General features: G+C 41.9%; 1 protein-coding gene across 50 annotated transcripts in view; it reads right to left on the reverse strand.

Annotated features, from left to right (window-relative positions):
* NEDD4L (NEDD4 like E3 ubiquitin protein ligase) overlaps positions 1-25,204 on the reverse strand; it is a 374,906-nt gene that overhangs the window by 59,438 nt on the left and 290,264 nt on the right. For 26 of the 50 annotated variants that reach the window (XM_084978178.1, XM_021073873.2, XM_084978168.1 and 23 more), the window contains 6 exons: positions 18,198-18,259; positions 17,927-18,029; positions 16,036-16,202; positions 10,611-10,743; positions 9,327-9,503; positions 6,503-6,577 (listed from right to left, as the gene is read on the reverse strand). In XM_084978178.1, coding sequence (XP_084834304.1) covers positions 6,503-6,577; positions 9,327-9,503; positions 10,611-10,743; positions 16,036-16,202; positions 17,927-18,029; positions 18,198-18,244 — 702 coding nt within the window. In that variant the 5' untranslated portion in view covers positions 18,245-18,259. Of the gene's footprint in view, positions 1-4,815; positions 4,876-6,502; positions 6,578-9,326; positions 9,504-10,610; positions 10,744-16,035; positions 16,203-17,926; positions 18,030-18,197; positions 18,260-25,204 lie in introns of all 50 variants that reach the window. The other 24 variants (XM_084978078.1, XM_084978097.1, XM_021073871.2 and 21 more) reach the window with 1 other exon arrangement.

Below are 25,204 nucleotides of genomic sequence, written 5' to 3' on the forward strand. Positions count from 1 at the left end.
AACATGACTGTTTGGAAAACACATTTGCAGCAGATTTAAATCTCCTATGAAATGAACCCCCACACAAGCTATAGGGTTAAAAATCTCACAGAATTCAGTGCTCGGCCACACAGCCTTCCTCATAAAGAGCTGTTGCCGACATGATCATAAGGAAAGAGGATAATATGACAATTCGTTTTAGCTACTAAATTTTACTGCCAAACCACGTAGAGCTTGAAAGGTATTTCAAATTGTCAAATGTCTCTGTCTCTGAGAGGGAGGATGCTCTGAGTAGTGTTTCCTCAACTGAGCTGCCACAGATGTGTTCTCCTAGCTTACTCCTCAATTCCACATCAGCTCAGGGCCCTGACACTTCCAGCTTCCAGGTGGAAAAAAAAAATAAAGGGTCTCTTCTCTATGAGGCCTGTTTTCACACCCAGGACCAACCAGGACATCTCAATCAGCCAAGCCCAGGAAGTCACCAGGCCATCTGAGGCCAGAATTCCAAAGGAGCCTGATAACTGAGGCTGTCTTTACCCCTGTCTTCCCATATGGAGTTTCTCTCCTTAAAAGGTGAATGGAGCACAGGTAGCTTCTAGGTTTAGAGACATGTCAAGTGCAGAATGACTACATTGGGATAGTCCAAATTAGATCGCCAGAGCATTCCTGTGACACTTTGACTTGTAAGCAGCAGTCTGAGAAATGCAAGCAGGGTGGAGAAATACTGGAGTAGCAAGACGTATCAATGATTCATGGAAGCAATGAAATGGTGGTTCAACTGCTGGTCAGCGATGCCCAGAAAGTCCTAGATGTATGGATGCTGCAAATAAGCTGTCTGGGAAAGGTGTGCTACTCTAAGGGGTGGGGCTCAGAATCAGGACTAGAAGGCTCCTGGAGAATGCAAAAGAAACAAGAGGCCACACTTCAGGAATAATCTCTTATGAGAGGTTACAAAAGGAAACCACTTCTTTCTGGGTACCATCTTCTCTAATTAGGCTCTTCTGAACCTCTGTATGTTTTACTAGGTGTAGTTTTCTTGACTAGGCTGAAGCTGTTAATCTCTTAGCCCCATCTCTCCTTGTGCTCATCCTATCTTTGGTGTTCACCACCAACAATGTGCCTTGGCAAAGAGGGTCCCCAGTCCACTGCAAGACCTTGAACTGAAAAAGCAAGATCAGGAATGCTGCCACATAATTTGGGGACTTCAGGCAATGAAGCTTAATCCCCTGCTTTGTGAGTTCAACAGCACATTCCAGAAAAAACATGAGGGTCATGAAACAGCTGTCTTAATGGTTATTTCTAAAATACATACCCAGCAGGGAAAGGGTAATTGCAAGACAACTTTCTGCTAAAACTGTGGCAACTAATTCCTTGACATTATTCCAGATAAAGTCCCCAAGGCCCCATAATGGTAATTCCAAGACTCTGACTGGGTAGCGTCCTGGATCTGGGTGTGGGGATACAGCAAGAGCAGAGGAAACAGCAACATGCAGACTTGAGCCTTCTGTGAATATTAAAGACCAAGGAATGTCTATAGCTGGAAGCTCTTTCTGCCCTCCTTCTCGAGCTGTGGCATAAAAAAAAAAAAAAGGCTACATCTGGACTCTTTTTATCTGGGCACTACAGAGATGGACTCTGTTGATCTAAGTTAGATGCCAAGGTGTAACCTAAGTTAGCGGTCAATTAGTATTTCTGCCAAAGTACATGCCATCAAGCCTTGACCTACTGTTGTTTACATGATGGCCAAAAATGTCTTGGCTAAATGGAATACTAAATGGAATTTGCTGCTTTTCCTCCTCCCCACTGAGTTATTTTTTGGGGAGAGGCAATTAGATATGCCTTCAGAAAACTCTGTTTTGGAAACCTTAGGGAGAGTTTTAACATTATAGTATCCCTGGAAAGGATATTTATAAGGAGGCTAATAAACTAAAATAACTGGGATGTGTCATGGATAACCTCAGAACTGAGCTCCAGAGCTGGATGACTCCCAGCACAGTATTCAGGCAACCAGGTGACTTTTAGAGATGCACAGTCAATAGGAGTAATCAGTTTATGGAAAACCAGGAGTGTCGCAGAGAACACCGAATTGGATTAAAATGTTCATTTTACCTTCTATTGAGAATTGAACTGGCAACCTATAATCGAGTTCCATTTATGCAAGATGGTGTGATTACAATGCTTCTTTGTAGGTTTCCTTCCAAATGACTGTGGAGAACAACCTGTGCTGATGATTCCACTTGTGCCTCAAAACACACCGCCTCTCCCTCCCTGGGCTGGGGAGGAGGCGGGCCTCAGCTCCCATGGACAGACCACAGCAGCGGCCCAGCCCGCGAGCCAACATCAGACCTCTCTCCTGTGGTGTGTGTGTGTGCACGTGTTCTGGCACATGGGCATTGCACATCCCCTCAGGAGACAAGTTAATTAATCAGGAGACAAGTTAAAAACTGCTAGTCAGCTTAAACGCTTCACAGCTTTTCACCTGAATCTACCACTGTGTTTCACCATGCTAAGCAGCCATGTAACTGCAGCTTTAGGTGGCCCCACTGATTTCATTAAAATGAAGAACTCAACTACGCTAAAGCTGTCAGTTTCAAAATGCTTTGAAAGACGATACACAGATGGGCACAATCACAGATTCTGCAAGATTCGCTCAAACCCTGCCACACTGTTCACTCGGTATATTGTTAGGGTATATACAGCGGAACTCCAAACTGTGCTACCCCTCTCCTTTTCTCCCTCAGAGAGGGCACTTGCTTAGCCAGCTGGAAGTGACAGCAGTGGGTACTGTCAGAATTCAAAGGGTGTGGCTCCACAGGTGAAAATCAGGGCTTGTTCATTACATTATAGAGATAAAAGCACGACCGTGGAGAGGGCCACACCAGGATGGTTAAAGCAACATGGTGAGCAGAACCAAAGGGCTGGGGGCTGAAGGCTCATCCATGTGGGGAAATTATATGAACGGTGGTGCATTCACAGCACTGAATATTATGTCATAGTTAATATGTCCCAAAGAAATGATCACAGTGAATCCTATCAAGTTGATAAGTAATATGTACATGGGATCCCATTTCTCTGTGTGTGTGTGGGATGGGGCATCCACATGCATGTTTGCAAGAGCACAAAGGAAGCAGTGCGATGGCAAGTCCCAAAGCAGCTCCAGGGTGACACAGGACATGTCAGTGTTGGTGGTGACAGGGAGAAGGTGTAAAAGAGGAGAAACAACGTGGTAGGAGACGGAATTGGAAAAGCGGAAGTAAAGGCTATTTGTGACATGGGATGGCAAGGGTGCAAAAGAAACAGATGTGATGATTTCTAATGGAGCCATAAAATAAGTTGCCTTATTCTGAGTATGTAGAAAACAGGAGAGTAAATAAAACGTTTAAGAAACTAGGACTACCCAGTCTTTGAAAGTAGAAAACAAAACCAAACTCCTATATTTGATTCATTGCTGGGGGGTAGGGGTAGGGGGAGCACAGGTACAAAGAAAAGGCTGGTGGTAGGGCCACAGGGAGCTCCTTCAGACAGATCCCTTTGTCCTACCAGGTCACTCTGACCATGGAGCTCAGGATGATCACAATTCAGTTTATCCTGTCATTTAATGTCATCAGCTATCACAACACTCCAACACTAAGAGCAGTCTCCAAAGCCAATAAAATTCAAAAATGGATGCAAGTAGATGCTTATCAGCTCTGCATTCTATTAAAATTATTTCATGATGTGATCATGGCCACTTTGCAGTGTATCACATGGAAACTGCTAGTGCACAGTAGGAAATATGCTAGTTCCTTTGAAGTTTTTTGGCTTCTACTGAGGGCTGAGCCTGACCCACATAACATGTGCCTTTCATATCAGTCACTGAAGCTCAAAACCTTTAAGCTGGGCTAATTTTTGGTGACTGCCACTTTGGTTTTCCAGGGTACAATGCAGAGCAGGACATTCTAACAATATATCTAAATTGTTCCTTTAAATCAACATCCTGAAGAAAATCAGCAATCAGGTATGTATTTAAAGGTGTTCTCAACTAATAAGCAGTTAGAACAAACATAACAACCGTGAAACAATAAGGAAAATTCTTCCAATAGCTATTAGCAGCTCCAAGCATAAACCATAAGCTAGCTTGTCTTTAGGGCTCAAGGAGAAAACAGGCAATTAAAGTTCACAGTCAAATCCAGGTCCCATGAACATGAACAGTAGAAATTATTTGAAAAAATGATTAATAACAGATATTTGGCATAAAAAACACCATTTTTTCTTAGATCTTTTCAATTTTTTAATTATACTCCCTTCTCTCTCCTCCTGAATGATATGAACACTTGTTCATACCTGTGAACTTGTGAGTAGAGCCCCCTGGGAGCAGGAAAAGGTCACTGGTTCATGCTTGTGCTGCAGAAAATCTAAGCCAGTGTCTGAAACACGGTACAAACAGGAACTACATAAATGAAAATCCACATGGGCAATGCACGCAATTGCTGTGGCTTCCCTGATTCTCTTCCAACCAAAATATTTCACCCGAGCCTTCTGAGACATGGGAAAAGCTTCTCAGGAGTACAGACACTACAAGGCAGAAAGAGATTCTAAAGGTTCAGATTAAATCCCTTTAACCAAAACTTGATGGCATTCCTCATAAAACAATATGGGACTCAGTCACTGAGTTTCACCCCATATCTTTGAGCAACGTGAAAGTGAGAGGCTTAAGATAAGAAACAAAGGCAGCTCTGTGGCACAAAGCTGATCTTAACCAAAAAAAGAAGAAAAAAAGAGTAGATTCACCAGCACACAAAATATTAAAACCAACCCACAGTCTGGCCATTAATGTCTGATCAAGGGCATCATTACCGTTGGCTCCTCACCACCCGTGACAGTCGATGAGCGTGCTCTCCCAGCTGGGGCACTGGGCTGTTAAACGACAATTTACATCAGTGAGATGCACTCAGGGAGACCACCCGTTGCTCACTGAAATTAGGAATCGGTGCAGGTGCACTGAATCACCAATAAGGCAGGTGACATGAATCAGAGTCTGTGAAATGCACCCGGTCCAAACAATGTTGAGCAACCACTGATGACCAGAGGAAAAAGAGGAACGGTGATCATCTTTCCACCCAGAAAAGGCTCAGGGTGTAGCCCTGATTTGGGTCAATGATTTGACAACCCAACAATGTGAGATGTCTTATTCCAAAAAAAAAAAAAAAGAAAAAAAAGAAAACAGGAAACGCCAAATTATGTCCCCATTGTTAAATAACGAGCAGATTCTGAAATCTGCCAAACTCCAAATTCAAGAGGCCACTGGTGATCAGTGAGTTCACAGCTTCACAGGGCATGTGGAAGGGGGGAAGAATCATCAGTTTTCAGGGAAGTGAGCTCTTTGGCCAATAAAATTGACATTGATTTTGAAAAGGAGAGAAAGCACCATTGATTCATGAAGGAAAAATCACAGAATCAACACAAAATCACAGAGGAGGATCCCAGTGGTCCCTCATAGCTGATTGTTCGATGTGGGGGAAGGCCTGTACTGTAACTATCCCAGAAAGGATGCTCTTGTGACCAACCAGCCCTTTAGATGTATGCCACAACCGAAGCCATTAGGTTGATTCCTTGATTGACTACTGTACTCATTAATTCATTTTATAAACATAAAAGACCAAAACCTAGGCCAAAGAAATCTTCTAAAGTTGAGCAAAAATGTACACAATAGGGAAGACACCATTGCTGCAACAACTGCTAAGTACAATCTTCCTTTCTCTTCCATTTCATACATAATAAAGTATTCGTGCTAAAAATGATTGAAGATTTGTCATAATAAAAAAAAAATTGGTCAAGGTCAAACACTGAGTCAAGCATGCTGAAGCCACAAAATATTTTCTCCTCCAAAATAAGAAATTAACTTGCATAAAATCTATTTTTTAATGTTGTATGCCAAACATCTCCCAAGGCAGTGCTGGCCTGCCTTCCCTTCTGAATATTCATTTTTATTTATGTCTTAGATTGTTAAAGATCCCTTACACTTCCATATTTGCTGCTGGTCATGAAAACTGTGGGAGAGTGGGAACACATCATAGCTAACTGTTGAGTCAGCAGAGCTGCCTTTAAAGAGAAGGTACAGAGGCTTTGTGAGTTAAGAGTTAAGGCCAACAGTCATAGAGAAGAATTCTCATTGTCCACCCAGAAGAGTTCTTCCCATGTTTTTGAGATACAGGTTGCTCAAGCATGGCCTTGGGGACTAAATGAGGTTTTGAGAAAAGAGATTGTTAATGTGTGCTTTAGTTTAGGTCAAGAAAGCACATCAGAATTGGTATTAATTTGGACAGAAACATAATGCAATAAAGCATTTCAGAGACTTTGGTAGCAAACAACAATTCTGTATATCTTGGAAATCCACTCTTTTTGGGACATTTGCTAGGAACTTTTAATGTTTCATGTATATGGTCAATGGATTTGCATAGGAAAAACTCTTCCTCAGTAGCCCAGACAATTTTAAAGAAAAGCCAAAAGAGCCAACTGATGGCTGGAAATGAGCATGGGTTACCGGTGGTAGATGAGCCTGCTCGGTGACTGCATCGGTGACACTGCAGGACCTCAACCTCGAGGAGGGCTCTCTCTGCTGAAGGGGAAGAAAGGACACAAAGTATCAAGAACACATTCTGAGAAAGGGGTTCCACTGCTCTGTGATATTAGAAGGTAATTAAAGGAAACACCATCTTTTCAGAGTAATGAGAGTAATCCTTAAGGGGTCAAGAATCTTTTGTTGTCATTCTCAAGTGTTTTAAGCTGACCGGGATAGAAACAACAGCAAAAATAAGAGGAGGCCAAAACAGGAAAGAGGACTCCACAGGTAACACTTGAGTGATGCTTTAAAAATAGAAGAAGCTAAGAATTCTGTGTTCTGGAGTTCCCGTCGTGGCGCAGTGGTTAACGAATCCGACTGGGAACCATGAGGTTGCGGGTTCGATCCCTGCCCTTGCTCAGTGGGTTAACGATCCGGCGTTGCCGTGAGCTGTGGTGTAGGTTGCAGACGCGGCTCGGATCCCGCGTTGCTGTGGCTCTGGCGTAGGCTGGCAGCTACGGCTCTGATTGGACCCCTAGCCTGGGAACCTCCATGTGCCACGGGAGCGGCCCAAGAAATAGCAAAAAGACAAAAAAAGACAAAAAAAAAAAAAAAAGAATTCTGTGTTCTGCTTTGAGAAGCAAACTTGGGTAAATTCTAGTGGAACATGAAGACAGGAAGAGATACTGACATATAGTTATTAAACATTTATTGACTATTATTACCACTGACAAAGAATCAATTGAATTCTACTTCCAGGGGGACTCACATAGAATCTTGGGCTACTATGAAGGGTTACTTTAGCTTCTGAATGGAGTTCAAGACAGGAATGAAGGAAAATAGTGAGGGTAAGCTAAAAAAACCTAGTGTATTGCTTGTATTAATCTGTTTGGTGGGGGAAAAAAAAAAAGACTTTGTAAAGCAACTATACTTGAATAAAAATTAAAAAAGAAAAAAAAAGACTAACAGATCCAGTCAGAGACCAGGAGCAGGTCACAGGCATGCAAGGCTTGGGACAAGTTTGCAGCATTTCCTTACTTTTAATATTTTTCAGTAAGTAAAACAGAGGTAAGATCACAGACTCTGTATCAGTAGATGGGGGGCTTTTCAAGTCTTTCCACAATGGTTAGCATGTAAGATTCATTCAGAAGCAAAAGTTCATGCTATTGTCCTTGAATGATCCTGACAAGGAAAACTGGAAAGAATCCTCTATTCTTCCCTTTCCCAGGCACCAGATTAAACACAATCTTAAAGGTAGTTTATGGGTCCAGAATAGTTCAATGCAGATGCTCCCTATACAAATAACGAGAGATGCTGATTTACTATCAATGCCGCCTGAAATGTTTTTTCCACTTAAAAACTAAAGTTATGCCATTAATATGGTTCCAGCAATACTTATTTCTTTTTGTAGGGTTTCGAATATATGGCTTCCTTGCTTATGTGGTTTCCATAGCAACAGTTTTATCAATTCAATATCCTATATATGCAAATTCCTTTCCTTACTGCCCCTTTAGTATTAAATTCTCAGCTCAGTGGTATTTCTCTTTCTGAAAGACACTCACAGGATTAGAATACAAAAGCATATTAAGTGAGTAATCACGGCAACTCATGATATGGGCCAATGATATCTTTTTTTTGTTGTTGTTGTTGTTGTTGTTGCTATTTCTTGGGCCGCCCCTGCGGCATATGGAGGTTCCCAGGCTAGGGGTCGAATCGGAGCCATAGCCACCGGCCTACGCCAGAGCCACAGCAACGCGGGATCCGAGCCGCGTCTGCAACCTACACCACAGCTCACGGCAACGCCAGATCGTTAACCCACTGAGCAAGGGCAGGGACCGAACCCGCAACCTCATGGTTCCTAGTCGGATTCGTTATCCACTGCGCCATGATGGGAACTCCCCAATGATATCTTTTAAAATAAAAACATAACTTAAAGAGTAACAATTTTGTGAGCACCTACTGGCTTTTACATTGTATGCAGTCCTACCCATTAAGATTTGGTATGGCTGTAATGATTATTTTTCTAGGATGCCATTTTCAGAAGAGTGACTACCACCACTTATTACAGTCTATCTGTAGGCTCAATTTCTCAGGAAACATTGAAACTGCACTGCTTCTCAATTTGATGCACAAGCAAGAAATTTCTATGGGCTTTTTCTGCAAAGTTTTGTGTTGTCAAACACAGGTCTTCATGGCTGATTCTGCTGCTTCTCACCGGGGCTTAGCCCCACCTAAAGCATCTAGAATGAATTTCCCTGATGGCTTAAGAGCCCCAATTCAAATGCTACCCTGATGTCAGTGTCACAATTTTTTGACCACTTGCAGGGATTTATTTGTACTCTGGGACTTAGGCGATGCCTTCTATCTCCCAATCTAACCTCGTTTTGGATACGTCACTTAAACATCATGCCTTCATCTGTGAAACGAGAATGATAAAGCACATATCGTACGACTTAAGAGCACTAATTAGGAGGCCCAACATCTCTTGGATCCTGGTGTAAAACACCACCTATGTGATAAAGGCACTCTTTATGAGCCTTTGGGAGGCGGGGGGAGAAATTCTGCAAGGTTAAAGCTGATGCCACAGAAGTCACAGACTTTTCTCTATTAATTAAGGAAGATTTTCACCTGTGTGGGCTAACTGTGGTAGAGTCCTTCTCTTGGGGAAGGAGGAACTTTGGAAAAGGTCAGAATTATCTGGGAGCTGGAAGACCCTTGCCATTATTTGCATAGAGATTTTCTTAAAGCAGCAACAAAATGACAAAATATCTGCTCAGCCTCTCATTTCAACAAGACTCTTACTTACAATCAAAGAACCAAACTGCTCCCCATTGGAGTCTGGAGTGATCTGAAGCCTTCTGCTCAGTTCCTCAGACAGCTCCTGAGGGCTGGTCCGAGACACGGGTGAGGCTGGCGGTGGTGGCAGCGCCAGGCTGAGGGAGTCTCCACTGATGTTCACTTCTTCCGAAATGGTCTCCCAAGGCTGGCAGGGAACGAGACACAGAGATAAATGCTAGAAGGAGGGGCGCTCTGGTCCTCATCCATTACGATACCTAAAATTAACATCTACTGAGTGCTCAGGAGGGGCACAATCTTCTCAATATCTGTGAGGAAGATGGCTACTACCCTAATTAACAGATGAGGAAACCGAGGCAGAGGGAGGAACTTGCTCCAGGTAACAGAATTAGCAAGTGGCAGGGCCAAGGAAGCCTGGCTCCAGGGGCTGTGCTCTTAACCCCTTTATAAGAGCACTTCTCTAAGCAGTGGCTTCCTTCTAGTACCTGTTAGTACCTGCATGGTTAAACAATATGCTCAGGAATTCATTTGTGATTTTCACGGATTTTCTTTTACTCTAAATGCTGAGGATTCACAATGAAATCAGCAGAGATGTTATAAACTGTAAGGAAATACTCGTATAAAGTAACTTTCAGTGAATTATTACAGAATCAATCCTGCTTTTCTAATTTTGATCACTGAAACATTTTGTGAATGATCTTCCTAACACAATGCTTACAGAGAATGGGCTTCTAATAAGTAAGCAGAACTGTTAAGGCAGCATGGAAGTCACGGTAACTGCTAATTTGTTGTTCAATGTATATATATTTCTTCCTCAGAAATTTACCATAAGCATTTAAGGAGAAACCTATAAACATTTCTGTTCACCCACATTTGTATTTTCTTGGTAATAAATCTCTTTCATGATGTCAAAACTACTCAGTAGAAACTTATATCTGGTACCCAAACAAGCAACAGGGTCCCTTCAACTGCTCAGAGATAACCATTGTTGCCGTTTTAATAAGATATGGTTAGACTCTGTGGAATAATAAAGTATGAAGGGAATATACCTTAAGATCTCCACACTAACAATAACGTCATTCCCTTTTGCAGTGGTTAGTGGTGTAGATAGGTGTATTCATCAAAGATGGTTTCTATAAGCATTTTGTGGATTATTAAATATGCTGACGGTCAACCATGAGACCATAAATCTTTTAAGACAGTGTTTACTGAGATCAGAAATGATGATACAGGGTCAATATGGAGAATTCGGAGAAGAGGAGCTTCAGGGACGTGGGGCAGAGAGGGGTCCTACCTCAGGGCCGTCTCCGCCCTCGCTGGGCTCGGGCTCCAGGTCCTCGCTGATGTGCCTGCGGGAGCGGAAGCGACGGTGTGCTGCCTCCTGGTTGATCTGCCGGATGTTGCTGTCGGACTCAGAGGACACATCCCTAGTAGCGCAGGGCGAGCACGGGAGACAGAAGAACTGGAATTGATACCTGGCCCTTTGACACCAGCCCTATGCTTACCAAGGGCCTGGCACCTCATACAGGGTCTGCGATCTTATGCTAAACACTGACACTCAACTGGCTATTAAATAGGAGAACCTTCCACCTGTCTTGGGTAAAGTTTACTTCTAGGTTCATTTCACTGAAATAAATACAGTTTTTAAAGGCATCAGTCACAACATCTTGTGTATCTTTCAGGCATATGCTGCAGCATGTACTTTAGTATTTAGGGAAGAAGAGAAATCAAAATCCTCCATCCATTGGCCCTGGTGACAAATGAGGCTCCTCGAAAGAGGTGACAGGTAAGCTCACACTTGTGGCCAGTCAGTGGCGACCCCTCTAGGGTCTAGCAACCACAGAACAGCAACTTCTGGTCATTAACAATTAACCAGTGAGCACATAGTCTAAACTCAAACCTGGGCTCTGGAGGGAAGCACTCATGACCCAACAAGAACTTTTTTGGTGGCTGTGGGTCTCATTTTGACAGATTCTCAGAATCATAACACTGCTTTCTTCCTGTTAAACTCCTTTTCAAAATTCATACAAACATCAGGCAATAATCTCCCAAATCAAGTGGGACTTGAGGAATGCTGCAACTTTTTTTTTTTTTTTTTTTTGGTCATATATTTCTCTTAGTTCAGGATCTTAAGTATCAATTCAATCTTCAAAACTTTTGCAGTAAATTACAGGTAATTCTCTTTTGGGAGGAATACTACTTGGAGGCTTTTAGAGTAGAAGTTTAAATGTCAAACTGTTCTTCAGAGAAAACTCTTATAGACTCTCCCAATAAGATACCATATGCAGCTAACAAAAGTGATGTTGCAAGTTAATATCTCAAAATATTGGAAAACATTATTTCAAACTAATTGAAATCCAGTATTCATCAGGGCCTTCATTATAGATTCTTTCTAAAATATAGGTCCTAAAACATTCTAATGTTGTCTCAGACTAACTTATACAGTACCCCCCACCCCAAACTGTAACAGTGAATAGTCTGCAATAAGAAGCACTGTTTGCAAATAAATAGATGACTCTTGAACACCAGTTTCCAAGATAGTTTAAATATTTTCACCAAAAATCTTTACATTCTTTAACTTCACTGGTAAAGGGGTAGTATGAAGGTAAGCGTATATTTAATCCACATTAAAATGATAATTATTAAAATCTGAATTAATGATGTTTTACTATATCTATACACCCAACACATGAACTTCTGAACTCTAACAGAACTATATTTTCAGCCTATGTTATAGATACATTAAACTATAACTAGACTAAAAACAATACATTAAACAGGGGGACCCTCAGAACAAAATGACAGAATTAAAGTCACAGAGAAAAATTAAAACCAAGGGACACACAAATGTACTAATACTATTTTTGAAGCCATCAAAAAGGAATGAGAAAAAAAATAAGTCTCCTGATATATTAAAAAAATGTAACATTATCTTTATGATTTTACACTGCTGCAGTGATTTTTCTTTATGACATTCAATTTCACTTTATAATAATTGGCCTTTCTTAAAAATACTGCATATGTGAGTGTTTCATCAAAATTTTAAATCTTCATTTGAAATGTCAGTTGTCACGTCGTCAATACTGAGTGACTATATGCATGCTATGTGCCAATACCACATACTTGAATTGGGACTTTGGAGAGGTTGAAAAGAATAAGGTTTTAATGTTACCATGTCTGCATTTTCTCTCTCTCAAGTGTATATAAAATTTCACTATTCTGGAAGAACTTTTTTAAAAAGGGGCGTTTAAAATCAATTATGCTAAAAAATCAATTATGCTAATCCTCCTTATCCAACATGCTCAAATAATTAGCAATCAATGTGAAACAGAAACAACTAAATAGCATAAAGAAAGATATCTGTGATTTCAAAATTCCAACCCGGGCTTCTCTGGTTTTCAGTGGTAAAATGAAAATGTTCACACAGGGGAGGCCTTTGGCACCGAGCAATTGAATGAGAGGGGTGCTGAAACTGACACGAAGTTTAAATGGTCACTAATGGAAAGACGAACATTTAACAGTGTGTCTGAGCTGACAGATTAAAACAGAAAAATGACTTTATTGGAGGCAAGGAAAGAATTTAAGAAATGGCTATTTCAATTTTCTTCAGTCCTTAATTTTACAGATGCATTCTTCATTTGACTTTCATGAGAAATATGAATTAATAAAGATAAAAACTGTAAGTTTGTCAAATTCAGTGCCAATTAGGATCAGTGTGTGCGATCATTTACACTCACATCAGTGACTAATGATGACCTGCATTACCTAGAATAACTATAAATTATCTTATAAATTGTTAAAGTATCTAAAAATTACTGCTGAGAAAAGAGAAGATGTATAAAGTGGTTTAGAAAGATAAGTACTAACAAGAGTTAACGTTAAGTGTTTAACAAGTTCATCTTCATTTACAGTCTTAAATGTTTTTAAAGTTGTGCTTTTTGCAGTGAAGAGTTTACATTTAAATAGGATAAGGACAAATTTAAAATTCGAGGTGTTTTCAAAGCCACCATCTGACTTGAAAAGGCTGGGGCGTGTTCTGTGGTCGCCTTCCTTTCTAAAGCTCTGGGCCAGGCCTGGACAAGTCACGAAACCATGGATCTACAGCCACTTTCAGAAGTGAATCAACTGTAGCCATTCACTCAGTTAAAAGCTCCTACCTTGTGCCAGGTGCGAGGGGTTGGCCTGTGAATAAGAAAACGCAGCCCCTGCTCATACAGGCAGTTAGGAGTTTTAGGTGATCTGTGTCCTGACGAGAAGGCACACGGCTTTCAGAGATCAGGCACACAGTTCTCTCCGGTCTGAAGGGTGCCAGGGGAATCGGCACGTTCTAGTTTTGTTTTTTTAGGAGGAGGAGGGGTTTAGCACATCCATGGGGCCAAGAAGAAGAGAAAGTAATCAGAAAGCAGCTAAGCATGATCAGGCCACTCTGTGGTTAAGACTGAGGGTAGCAGGAGACCGGGTGAAAAGGAAGTTGTAACAACAGCCCAAGGGAACTGGGATATTGATGAGGATTTTTCAGGGGCTGAAGTTCAGAGCACAAGTCTGTAGCAACCTGGCTAAGAAATGAGAGTCTCCAGGAGAGTTCAGAATTCTCTGTTTAGTGATAAGCACTTCACTAACTGACTCCGTCAGATACAGCCTTTCAATAAAGACACTTCTAAATATCAATCCCCCCCCACCCCAAGAGCACTTGTGGTATTTTGTGAAAACTGAATTTTGAAAAGAAAAGAACATCTGAATTAAAATAACATTTTAAAATAATCTGAACGGCTTGAGGGTTTCTGGTCAAGCCAAATAAAGTTAAGAATTCTGATTCTCAAACAGTTCAGAGAGGATGGAGAGGTTATTGTGGAAACTGACCTAACAATAACTCGACTCTCATTCTAATAAACACAATTCCTCTTCTAGCTTTTCGTTGCTTTCTAGGAGCCACGCCTGCTGGAAAGGGGCATCCCTCAAGTTCCACCTGGAGTTGAGATCCTTCCTCGCTCAACGGCCTTGCTGCTGGGAACAGTCATGCCACTGACTTCCTCCTAAAGTACATGTGAGCCTGAACTAGACTTAGGAGCCACAGTTTCCCCATGCTGTTTCTAGACTATTGACGAGCCAGCTTTTATACAAGTTACAGCTTGTGTTTCAGTTTAGTTCTTCAGGACACTGAAGGTGGTATGTTTTAAAAAAAAAAACATGAAGAATTCTCACAAGAATTCCCTCTCAAAGTTTCATAACTGTGTGAGACAGAAAAAGTAGCAATTGTCCCCATTTATCCCCCAAATATAGACTTCAGTCTGTATAACTATTAATGAAGGGGAACATTTTTTTATATATCTATTGGCCAGTCTTTCTTTGTGAGCTGCTAGTGGTCACTTTCCTACAGAGGTCACATGACACTATGGTGAGTGCTGTTTTCAGGTATTCCTAAAATAAAAAGAATCAACAAAATCATTTTCCATTTATATTTCTATGGGGAAAAATAACAAAGACAAGTTCAGTATTATCTGGACGTTGGGACATGTAAGCTATCCTGGGAAAAGGAGCTGGGGTTGATGGCCTTGTGGTCCAAAAGCTGACCAAGAATGGCTGATATTCATGAGAACCCACAGAGGGGCTGAAGGAAGAACTGGCTATTCAATGTTGCAGATTCTGCAAACTTTTTCTCTAGATCAAAAAAAACCTCGAGCAGACTTCTCTGCCACCTTTCCCACCCCACAGACTGATGCATACTCTCTAATTTCTAAAGATAAAAGGGTTACTGATAGGAGCTATCACGTTGCTAATATCACTTGTTTAAAAACCATCATTGGAAAATTTCCTTCAGAGTCTGGGCTAAAGGGAAAATTATTTCACCTAAAATACTTGCATTTATTACATGTTGAAAATCACACAATTTATAATTACCTCCTAGTCTTGGCTGCTAGGGAGCTCATGATTTCCAGGATAATTTTTCCTTTTCTACCTTTACTATTTTGGTTTTGCCTTTTATAGTATATTAACAGTTTGAAGTCTTGCTGTATACTATCATTTAAAAACAAGCTGCTTCAAATCCTTTTAAAATAAAAGTTGAGGTTTAACTAGTGTTTATTGCTATCATTAAGCCAAAAATTGCTAAGTGAACAAAACAATAATCAATTCACTGTATCCCTGAGGCTAGTGAGGGATTAGAATAAACAGTAATTACTATTTGTGAGTTTGCAACCCTCCCATGTGTTTGTAATTATATGAAGGGGGTGATATAGAAACGTCCCTAAAAAGTCCCTAAAAAAAAAAAAAAAAAAAAAATTTGGCATTTCTAAATCAAGTGATCACAGAATAAAAATCCCAAAACTTCATAAGGAAACTGCACAGCCGATATGTTTGCTGTTTTCCACTCTGGGTTAGCCAGGAGAGGAAGCTGAAAGGGGAAGTGATAGAATCACCACACCTAAGATAAGCCCAGGAAAAATAACCTCTGCTTTATATCCCCCACACCTTTATAAAGAAGACATACAAAAATCAGTGCACATTTACAACAGGAGAACTTGATGATACAAAGGCAGGAGTTCTAGATACTCTACAAGTTCTGAGAGGCTCCCTAACTAAATGAAGAGGAATCCTGTTGCTCTGCACAACCACGTGCTCCTATGGATGGGTTTACTTCCCAACCTCGTCCCAGAGAGCTGCCGTGTGGGCACCTGACTGCAGGGCGTGAGGACATGTCCCTGACCATGGGTGGTACTCACATTAGGCTGGGTCGGTGCCACTGGGTGGTCCGGTTGTTGTGGTTGACGTAGTAAGTACGACCTAAGTTGTCCACTTTTTCTTCCCACCCAGGGGGCAGCGGTGGGGGAGGAAGCTCCTCCTGGTGCTGAGAAGCCGAGTCATTCGAGTCAACAACTTCCCACCCCGGCTGCGGAATAACAGAGGGGAGATCGTCAGGCTGGTTTCTCAGACACGAGGAGGGGGCAGCTACCGTGCATGCTGGCTCTGCGCCCCTGCTTCTCTGCTCTCTGGCTCTGGCAGTGGCTTCGTGCGCCACATTTTAAAGAAATTCCCAACATACAGGAAAAAAAAAAAAAAAATCAATTCTAGGAGAGTCTCGAAAATATTCCGAGCCACGGCCAGGGAGCTGCGCTGTCTTCTACCGTGACTGCACTGCAGGGTGCAAGGCGGATGAGAATACGCATGGTTTGTCATGTTACCTAAGTCACATTATACTCTTTCCATATTTCGTGTTTGTTATTTTGACCCGAAGGCCTCCAGGGCTGTAGAAAGCCATGCCAATGATATGGGTCAGGCTACAGCTGTCATCTTTTCAACACCTCCATAAGGTAAGAGGGAGCTGGAAGATGAGCCATGCCGCACGTGCGTCCTAACAGAAACTGTGGCCTGGCGACCAGGAGGCCCAGGGCGCTGCCGCTCCCCCTCTGCAGCGAGGACACACAGGCACAGGAGCCAGAGAAGCCTGGAAGCTGCCGTTTCCCACTCGGCCATTCCCTGCTTGCTGCCGCCGCCTCAACAAGCTTCACAGTACCAGAGTCAGAGGTGCTTTTCTGCATACATATTTTTGGCATTAGGTATTCCTTCCTAACGTCCCCTAGTAAAGTCACTGGAAAATTCAGTTAATTCATTGGTCACTGTAGTTGGAAGGCTGGAAGAGTGTTAAAAAAAATTCCTTGGATTTGAGATAAAAACCTGTGAATGTGCTTATGGAATCTTAACATTCAAGACGGCTTCTCACAGAGAGGGAGACAAAAGCCTGCACGTGAAAAACTGCCTGGAAATATGACCTCCTGGTCTGAGGGGGGGCTCGATTAACTTGCCCATAATGCCTTATTCACACATCATGTATATGCAACAGCTGCAAACAGATGTGCAAACAAGCCAGAGAGAGGTCTTGTACACAGACATTTTCAGAAGCGAATCTGTCTAACGGAACAGCTCCGTCCAAAGCCTGTGCCAGGAAGGTATCACAGGACCCACAGCACAGGTATGTGACTAGAAAATTAAAAGGTGGCCTTGCCTGGAGGGAACAAAAGAAAATTCCTCTGGACGGCTAATTTTGAAATGGCATTTCTGGAGGAGAACTTTCCTAACCTAATGCACGCTATCACCTGCAGGCCAAATGAGTAAGAAATGTGGATGAGAGTCTCTAAATCATTTTATCCACTTTGAAGCAATTCCAAGTGCTAAAAGGAACTGACAGCTGAAAAAGTCCAAGGAAATAAGAGAATACGTGGGGAGAATTTCACATAGCAGTAGGGTTGTTTACAAAACAAGGGTATAGCATTTATTAGAGAGAAACCTCCTCAATTATGAGTGCTGTAACATAAAAAGTTCATGTCTTTTGCTGAAAATACATTGGTAGATCTGTCAAAGACATGGATTCATGGACACATTTAAGTTTCTTCATATTTAAGCTTTATAAACTTTCATTTCCATACATTATAAAGTCCGCCCCTGGTATGTGGAAGTTCCTGGGCCAGGGATGGAAACTGCACCACAGCATTGACACTACCAGACCCTTAACCCACTGAGCCACCAGGGAACTCCAAATTATAAAGTCGTAAAGTAAAATATCAAATACGCTCTTAAGGAAAGAAAACAGACCACAGCCTGAGCACCATAGCCTACCTCCATTTCATCTCTCTGCTCACTGTTCTCTTCATCTTGACCTCCGTTTTTGGGCATATAGGCCATCTTCAATCGCAAAAATCCCTTAACTCGCGATTTATGACTGTATGATGGAAGAAAATTGGTTATAAAGGATAGGACTTGGTTACATCTTTACAATGGTTCATACTGATGACTTTTTAAAAAGACGAACTAGGAGGAGAAGTTGAAGTCTCCCTCCGAGAAAACCAAGGGCCAAAGGATAGAGAACATCTGCATCTTAAGGCCTCACCTTCTTGGTCTGAGGAGAAAATCCTTAAATGTATAGGGTCGCTCCATGGTTGGGTCTTCTGTCTAGAGGAAGAAAAAGTAAGTTTCAATACTCCAGAAAGTTTCACTTTACATTTACAACAAACTGGATCACAGAGAACAGGTTTCTGTGTTTCAGGATGTGGGCGCGGCCAAAATGGGGTTGGTTCCTCACCCAGGACTTGACAATTAATGACACCTTTTCATAGGTCACAGAACTTTATCTACTCAAGATCCACTAGATGTCACTATCAACATCCATTTTTAGGAGCCAACCTCAGCCTTAGACAATTGACAAAGTTATAGTCGGTCACTGCCAAGTATAATTTCTAACTGCTGGGTGCCGGCCTCAATCTCATGGTGCTGATTAACTTCAGAGAACCAGTGGTCACTGGAGCCTGCTTGTCACCATGACAGAAGAAACCTAATAATGGAGCTAAGAGGAAACTATACAAGATCAATCTGTGAAGGCAATTTTACTTGACTTTTAAACACTAAAATATCACGCCATCAGCCTAAGACAATAAATGTTATCTCCTCCAGAGACTGTCCTGGGTGGCATCATCAATCGGTCTTTGCTGGTACTTATTTCATGAAGCTATGAATGTACTTGTGCTATTCATAAAAAACAAAAAAACAACAAACAGCATTCATTTTATTGTGCAAAATCAACTGGTCAAAGCCAGTAGTAGGAAATTAGAAAAATAAACATTACTATTTCACTAATTTAAAAATACTCCATGCATTAAAACTTTAAATACTAGTCTCTTTAACTGAACACAATGTAAAATATTTACTTTTGAAGCAAGAGAGACAAGCCACAGCATAATTTATTATATATCAGAAGTGTATGTGTCTGTATGCATTTATATTTGAAACATTATCCGTTTATGTCATTCCCTGCTTTAAACTCTCAATAGCCTCCTCCTCTGCTTAAAATATGCTGCATGAAAATTGTTTCCTGTGGACCTACAAGGTTAAACATGATCTGGTTCTTAATGACCTATAACCTCACTATGAACCTGTCTCTCCAGTTACCCTTCACTCCACCCATCCTGACCTCACTGGTCCTGTGTGCATCCCATCTAATCCTGCCCCAGCAGGTCCCTCTGCTGGACACCCCGGCTCCGGACGGTCACAGTGGTCTCCACTTTGCCACCTAGATCTGAGATCCCAGGTCACATCCCCAGACACTGCATCCTAAATCACCACCATTAGCCTACCTTTATCATCCTCTATCAAAGCATCCTGATTGATGTCCCCCCAATTCACCACCTGAAATTATATTGCTCCTTTATTTTTACTGCTTTATCAGCCTTCACTTGCACAGTATAACCTCATGAGATCAGAGATTTAAGTTGGGTCTTCACTGTATTCTTGGTGCCAAGAGCATTCCCTGGCACCAAGAACACCTGTATAAGTAGCCAACTTACCTGCCTGATCCCCCGAGGCCATGAAAATTCACCATCAGTCAAGAAAGTTAGTTACATTCTCTAGACTGTTCTAAGGCAGTAAAATGAGACAGAAAAAACAAAACAAAGAAACACCCAGCTTACAGGGACTCTGAAAATGGAACTATCCATACATACATAATTGAAATGACATCACCACACAGATCAAGAGGCAGATGTCCTAGGTCTGTGTCCAGGCTTCATTACTTACAGAACCATGTGGCCAAGGGCAAGTTCCTTTTCTCTCTGTGCCTCGGTATCCACATCTTTAAAGTGGGGCAATAACAGGATCTTGCTCAGAAGTTGTGTGTGACCATTAAACTAATCAGTTAATGGTTTAATGATTGATTAACCCGGTACATATGAAGACCTCACGAGGGTTCCTGCCACACTTAACAAATGCTGGCCATTAGCATCATCAGTCAGTTCTACCTTTTTAGGTCACTTGTGATTACTGTCAACTCAGTGCTCTGCAATAAAGGCAGGGCATTAACAACTGAAAAGTCACCTCCTTGGAGATTCTCCAGTGTGAACAAGGCAGTGATCTCACAGATAACAGCAGGATTCTTCTTGCCACTGTTCAGGTTCCTGCCTGATCCTATTCCCTGGAGAAAAGTGCAGGGGAGACTCCCAGGACAGCACTGAGAGCATACCTGGTAGAAAGCCATCTCAAACAGGTCGATGCTAACAGTATTCCTGGCTGAAATAGAGGCCACTAGCTCCTGTCCCAGGCCACGAGCATTCAAAAGAAAATCTTCTGGTTACCTGGCAATTACATCTTAAAAAGATGAGTTGCCTTAGGCAGAACTGCAATTACTCTGACATATATGCAATGAGATAAATAACTTTGTGGGCAAGTAGAGGGGAATGGCCTTATCAGGACCCTAGACTTGAAACCGGGATGAAACTGCCGAAAGCACCCAAGATTTAGCCTGAGCCCCTCTGCCCCCTGGTCCTGGATGACACCAAATCAATGCTGAAGACCCAAAGTCTGGTCACTTCCCTTTCTGGGCCCAAGGGGCCTCACCTGTAAAATACAGGGAGTGGATAAATGGTCTCCTGAGGTCCCTCTAAGCTCAATGATATGGAATTCTGCACACGTGAGAGGGAACCATCACCCTGGTATCAGCCAGAATTACAAAAGGGGTGTTCATTATCTGAGTTACCTGCAAGTACAATTAAGGTGCCAAATAACATCACCACCACCCCAGCAACGCCTTACTGCAGGAAAACTGAAACTCAAGTTAACCCTGATTGCCTTGGCTAAACAGGATAAATTCATAGTTTGACAATAGCTCTCTCTACCCCAGGGTGTTTCCCACCGACACAGAGGTTTTGCATCTGGGTAGAGGGTGAGTGTGCTGGAGGCTCAAAGGACAGGGAAGATACAACTGACTTAAGGAGTAAGAAAAATTTCAGGGGCACGAAAGGCAAACACTTGTCAGAAACATCATTCTGTTGTTAATACAAGTCAAAGTTATTTTTGTCTCTAAGTAATTATTAAAGACAAGTCATAAAATACTACATGAAACTTTTGGGCAATGATATACAGAATTTAAACAGATGTGAAAATGATAGGATTTTTTAAAAAACGTCAGTAAGCATGGGGCTGTTATAGCCAAGTTCACTTTTGGTGTTGCACACTGTAAAACACTAAAATAGAGGAGCTGTTTCAGTTGCAGTACAGACGTCAGGCTGGTAGGGCTCCCTTCCTAAAATACAGTCTCCATCTCCTCCACACGCCTCCAGGGCAATGTGCTGCCTGAATCTCCCTGGTAACACATATGTCATCACGGTTGTCAGGCCTCTACTTAGTGAAGCCATGGGACAGCTAAGATGCTGTTTCACAGAGCTGGATGGAAACCTGGTATCATCTATGCGAATGCCCTCATTTTATAGGTGAAAAAACAGAGGTCCAGAAAGGCTTACTAACTTATTAAGGTTACCAGGGCAACCTGCCCATCTCCAAGCCCCGAGCCAACTATTCCTGAGAGACCTTTTAAAGCTTGACATTTGGAGATGGCCATGATTATGAATCAGTGTTTTTTTATTTCTCAGATCTGCATAAAAGGTCAGACTACTAACCGTATCTACTGTCCCCGTTCCCTCCTCCTCTTTTGCTCACCCCTACACATAAAAATAAATAAAATGGAAAAAAATATTAAAGACGAGAGGCAAACCTGGAACAGAAGCAAAGGAAACAGAGAGCCCTTCCATTCTAAACTCTTTGGATCCTAACCCTATCCTTTTTCTTCCATAAATAAAACTTGGAGAACTGGTCTGAGAGCCAAGAATCAAAGTGAATGACAGTTCTAAAATTATTTTCTTTCATCTGGAAGCATCTGCTAATGAGGAATCCATGACCAAAGGGGTTAAAAGAAGTTTATTTTTTTTTCTCATTATCACTCTTTACTCATTCCTGTTTCACAGACAACACGGGGCTGACATTGGCCTCCTCAGGTCACTGTGGATCATAACGGAAGGAGTCTCTAACACGCAGAGCACACCCCAGCTTCACACAGCCCTCCCTGCCCCATTTCCTGGTAGAACGCCAACCTGGACTGTTCCAAGGGCCCACAAGGCCCAGCAGGGCACCCAATTAATTATCCAGGGACCTAACACCAGGCAGTGGGCCAAGGAGGACCTGTGTGCACAAACTGAGATTCTCATGGGCACCCATGGAACGGTCTGCGCCTCAACTGGAGGGTCACCTTGACCTTCTGGTCTTCCTGGTACGTTCTCAGGGTCACGGAATTTATAGCTGCAAGTAAAGACAGCTTAGGAGAGCCATTCCTAAAAACTTAAAACACGCTTTACACTGCAAATGCCAATATCCATCAGCAACTGCACCCAGAGGCCTCTAGAATTGCAACAAGGGAAAAAGGTTCTTCAGCAAACTTCAATTATTAAGTCTAAGCTATTTTTTTTCCAAAAGGAATCACTAGGGAGTTCCTGTCGTGGCGCAGTGGAAATGAATCAGACTAGGAACCATGAGGTTGCGGATTTGATCCCTGGCCTTGCTTAGTGGGTTAAGGATCTGATGTTGCTGTGAGCTGTGGTGTAGGTCACAGATATGGCTCGGATCCTGCACTGGCTGTGGCTGTGGTGTAGGCTGGCAGCTACAGCTCCAATTAGACCCCTAGCCTGGAAACCTCCATGTGCTGCAGGTGCAGCCCTAAAAGGACAAAAGACAAAACAAACAAAAGGAGACACCAAAACCCCACAAAATAGAATATTTAAATTATTAGAAATAATTTTCTAACGATAGGTCATATCTACTAGTTTTGCAGTCTTAAATCTTCTCCATCAAGCTCCTGATTTAGAAAAGAGCTTCATTCAAATGCTGGGAATTTCTTAGACCAGAATCAAGGCAGATGTGATTCTTTTCTAAAGGAATAATGCTTCATACTATCTTGGGGTAACAAGATGAAGCTTAAAATATCTTGTAGTAAGTGTGTACACATATCAACATGGAGGCATAAGAAATTAGGTATTTTGCTAACGTAGTTTTTTTGGTGTTTTTTTTTTTTTTTTTTTTTTTTTTTTCGCTTTTTAGGGCTGCACCTGAGGCATATGGAGGTTCCCAGGCTAGGGGTTGAATTGGATATGTAGCTGCTGGCTTACACCACAGCCACAGCAACTTGAGATTTGAGCCACGTCTGTGACCTACACCACAGCTCACAGCAACGCCGGATCCTTAACCCACTGAGTGGGGTCAGGGATTGAACCTGTGTCCTCGTGGATACTAATCAGGTTCGTTACTGCTGAGCTACGACAGGAACTTAGCTAATGTAGATTTTAAAGATAGTAATAAGAGATTACTTCTCTTCTATGATTCCAAATTTCTGGGCCTATTCTTTTTTTTTGGTGTTTTACGGCCGCACCCTGGGCATATGGAGGTTCCAAGGCTAAGGGTCTAATTGGAGCTGTAGCTGCCGGCCTACACCACAGCTCATGGTGTAGCCGGATCCTTAACCCACTGATTGAGGCCAGGGTTCAAACCTGTGTCTTCATGGATGCTAGTCAGATTCATTTCTGCTGAGCCATGACAGGAACTCCTGGGCCTAGTCTGTTATTAAATATTCTTAGTACATTAAATATGTAGAACTTTAGAGAAACAGCTCAGGGGAAAAAAGCTGATAAAAAAGCACCAAGTAAAACTGGGGGTGGTTTGGGAATTCCTCCACCTCTAGTTCCCTCCAATAGCCAGAATTACCATCTCAGGAAAAGGGAATCCAGAGTCATATATTTTTTCAACTAAGCCAGGGAACTCTGTTCTGATCTCACCTCCACCATCCAAAATGGTGCTAATTGCCACCTGTGGCTTTTTAAATATAAATTTTAACTAAAATGAAATAAAATGATAAATTCAGTTCCTCAGTTACATCAGCCACACTTCACTCAACAACCACATGCAGCTGCTGTGACACTGGTGGCCCTGCTAAGCCATAAGCCACAAGGGAGGAACCTGTTTCACTTGATCCTTCCCCAGAGATTAGAATCTTGTCTATCAGCAAACATCTGTTAAAGGAATAAATTCGGGAGTTCCTGTCATGGCTCAGTGGAAACGAATGTGACTAGCATCCATGAGGACGCAGGTTTGATCCCTGACCTCACTACAGCTTCGATTTGATTCTTAGCCTGGGAACCTCTATATGCCGTGGGTACAGTCCTAAAAAGCCAAAAACAAAACAAAACAAAAAGCCAAAACAAACAAAAAACAAAACAAAACAAAAAAAGGAATAAATTCTCCATCAGCAAATGGTACTGTATAAAGTTAATAACCAAGTACCCAATCTGATTCCTTAAACCTTGAGAAGCCTTGGGTGGGCCAGCAATTTTACCATCACATTACTCCCCACTACCTTTTATTATTATTATTATTATTTTTTATTTTCTCACTGTACAGCAAGGGGGTCAGGTTATCCTTACATATATACATTACAATTACATTTTTCCCCCAGCCTTTCTTCTGTTGCAACATGAGTATCTAGACAAAGTTCTCAATGCTATTCAGCAGGATCTCCTTGTAAATCTATTCTAGGTTGTGTCTGATAAGCCCAAGCTCCCGATCCCTCCCACTCCCTCCCCCTCCCATCAGGCAGCCACAAGTCTCTTCTCCAAGTCCATGATTTTCTTTTCTAAGGAGATGTTCATTTGTGCTGGATATTAGATTCCAGTTATAAGTGATATCATATGGTATTTGTCTTTGTCTTTCTGACTCATTTCACTCAGTATGAGATTCTCTAGTTCCATCCATGTTGCTGCAAATGGCATTATGTCATTCTTTTTTATGGCTGAGTTCTTTTATTATTAATGAGACAACTCCCCTAATTTTTTTTTTGCATGTAGTAAAACTTTATATCAGACCACTTTGGTATTGTAATTATTGCATTAACTTTTAAAATTTTTGAACATTTATGTATTTATTGTGCTTTTTAGGGCCGCACCTGCGGCATACAGAGGTTCCCAGGCTAGGGGTGGAATCCAAGCTGTAGCTGCCGGCCTACGCCAACACCCATAGCAACGCAGGATTTGA

Source organism: Sus scrofa, chromosome 1, assembly GCF_054392235.1.
Source record: "Sus scrofa isolate SSC_HxYL_T2T_F1_AM1 chromosome 1, Sscrofa_HxYL_maternal_Yorkshire_Landrace_v2.0, whole genome shotgun sequence".
Classification (NCBI taxonomy): Eukaryota; Metazoa; Chordata; class Mammalia; order Artiodactyla; family Suidae; genus Sus; species Sus scrofa.